Source organism: Castanea sativa, chromosome 12 (assembly GCF_040712315.1).
Source record: "Castanea sativa cultivar Marrone di Chiusa Pesio chromosome 12, ASM4071231v1".
Classification (NCBI taxonomy): Eukaryota; Viridiplantae; Streptophyta; class Magnoliopsida; order Fagales; family Fagaceae; genus Castanea; species Castanea sativa.
In genome coordinates, this window is record NC_134024.1 from 6,071,903 (window position 1) to 6,074,603 (window position 2,701).

General features: G+C 51.4%; 1 protein-coding gene across 1 annotated transcript; it reads left to right on the top strand.

Moving 5' to 3' along the window:
- The first annotated feature begins 2,281 nt into the window (after positions 1-2,281).
- LOC142620082 (uncharacterized) lies at positions 2,282-2,701 on the top strand. Its single transcript, XM_075793514.1, has one exon. It carries the CDS (start codon positions 2,282-2,284, stop codon positions 2,699-2,701), a length of 420 nt encoding a protein of 139 aa, XP_075649629.1.

Here is a 2,701-nt window from a genome sequence, read left to right on the forward strand (position 1 = left end):
CGAGGACCAGGAGAAGACGGCATTCTTACTGCCTGATGCTAACTACCACTATACTGTGATGCCGTTCTGTTTAAAGAACGCGGGAGCTACTTATCAACGAATGATGACGAGGATGTTTAGGGATAAGATTGGACGGACGGTGGAAGTATACAATGACGACATGGTGATAAAGATCAAGCAAGAAGGACAGCACGTTGGCGACCTAAAAGAAGTGTTCAAGATACTCCAACGACACTGGCTCCGCCTCAACGCCGATAAGTGTGCATTCAGGGTTGGATCTGGCAGGTTCCTGGGTTATTTGATTACTGAACGGGGGATAGAAGTCAGCCCCGATCAAATTGAAGCTGTGAAGCGTCTCAAACCGCCGGGCAATCCGAAAGAGGTTCAAAAGCTGACTGGTATGCTGGCTGCTCTTAACCGATTTATTTCCAAGTTCGCTAATCGGTGCCAGCCTTTTTACCAACTCTTGAAGAAGTGGAAGGGGTTCCAGTGGGATGAGGAGTGTGACACGGCCTTTCAAGATCTAAAGGATTACCTTGGCCGAGCAACGACGTTGGCAGCCCCAGAACTGGGAGAAGACTTGTACATGTACCTCTCAGTATCCGAGCATGCAGCGAGCGCCGTACTACTGAGGGATAACGGTGCACAGCTCCCGATTTATTACATCAGCAAGACGCTAGTCGACACGGAGACCAGGTACTTACCACTGGAAAAACTAGTGCTAGCACTCGTGCATTCCACCCGAAAATTACCCCATTATTTTCAGGCCCACACGGTCCACGTCTTGACCGAGTACCCACTCTAGTCATTGTTGAGGAGATCTGACTTTACGGGGAGAATAGCCAAGTAGGGGACTCGGCTGGGCTCCTTCGACATCAGATACAAGCCGAGAAACTCAGTGAAGGGACAAGTACTTGCGGATTTTATTGCCGAGTTCTCGTCGAGAGGTACAGACATAACCTGCATAGTAGAAGTCAAGCCATGGAAGGTGTTTGTGGATGGAGCGTCCAATACGACCGAAGCGGGGGCAGGGATCGTGGTCATCACCCCGGAAGATCTGAAGCTAGAACACTCATTCAGGTTAGGCTTCAGGGCTTCCAATAATGAGGCCGAATACGAGGCTCTGTTGGCAAGACTAAGGGTTGTCATGGATCTGGGGGCAAAGGAGGTGGAAGTATACTCGAACTCCCTCCTCGTGGTAAGTCAGGTCCAAGGGAACTTCGAGGCCAAGGATCCCCGGATGATAGAATATCTGCGGCTAGCAAAGCAGATGATGGGTAACTTTATGACAGTCAAGATCGAGCGGATAGGCCGGGGACAGAACCGGCACGCTGATTCTTTGGCAACTTTAGCATCATCAATAGCTGACGAGGTACCTCGGCTAATCAGGGTGGAGTTGGTGCCCGAGCCAAGTATTGCTACCAGGGCACTGATTCTACAGGTCACTGAAGCCAAGAAGTGCTGGATGAATCCAATCATCGACTTCCTTTCAGAAGATTGAGCCCCGGAAGATAAGAAAGAGGCAACCAGAATACAGTGAACTTCCGCTTGGTACTGGTTATCTACCGATCGGAAGCTATATCGCAGATCATTCGAATGGCCATACTTGCAGTGCCTTCGCCCTAGCCAGGCTAAAGAACTATTAGCCGAACTGCACGAGGGAGTTTGCCGTAGCCATGTGGGGGGACGCTCGCTGGCGCACCCAGCAATGACCCAGGGTTTCTGGTGGCCGCAAATGAGGAAGGAAGCCACCGAGTATGCTCAGAGATGTGAATAGTGTCAGGTTTACACGCCAATGATCTACCAACCGACCGGGAACTTGAACCCAGTTTGCAGCCCGTGGCCATTCGCACGCTGGGGGCTAGATATAGTCGGGTCATTTCCCCAAGCAACGGGCAACCGAAGGTTTGTACTAATGGCAGTAGACTACTTCACAAAGTGGGCAGAGGCCGAGGCACTGGCCAACATCTGAGACGTTGACGTTAAGAGATTCGTATGGAGGAACATTATAACAAGGTTCGGCATGCCGGAATCTTTAATATCGAACAATGGCCTACAGTTCGACAGTAGGGCTTTCCGGGAGTTCTATGAGAGCTTCGGTATCCAGAACCGATACTCCACACCAGCCTACCCATAGAGTAATGGCCAAGCAGAAGCGACAAACAAGGCTATCGTGAGCGGCCTGAAGAAAAGATTGCAGGGCGCCAAGGGTAGATGGGTCGAGGAGTTGCCAAGCATCCTATGGGCATACCGAACCACTCCGAAGAGATCCACTGGAGAAATGTCGTTCTCTCTAACTTACGGGGCAGAGGCAGTCATCCCTGTTGAAGTAAACCTGTGTAGCGCCCGAGTTGCGGGATTCGCTTCTAACGAGAACGAGGAGTTGATGGCCAAGGAGCTGAACTTGTTGGAGGAACACCGAGATGTGGCCACCATTCGGCTGGCAGAGTATCAACAGAAGCTTGCCCGGAGGTGCAATAGAGCTGTCAGAAGGAGGGAGTTTGCCGCGGGAGATCTGGTACTCCGAAAGGTAGTGGGGAATACGCGAGAGACGAGCGCGGGGAAGCTAGCTTCGACCTGGGAGGGGCCCTACCGTGTGACTGCTATTGCCGAAGCAGTGGCATACTATCTTGAGGATTTGGAGGAAAAACCACTCCACCGGCCATGGGATGTTCGCAATTTGAAAAAATTTTATCAGTGA

Coding starts and splice junctions, on each gene's coding strand:
- LOC142620082 (XM_075793514.1), top strand. CDS start 2,282: ATGTCGTTCTCTCTAACTTACGGGGCAGAGGCAGTCATCCCTGTTGAA.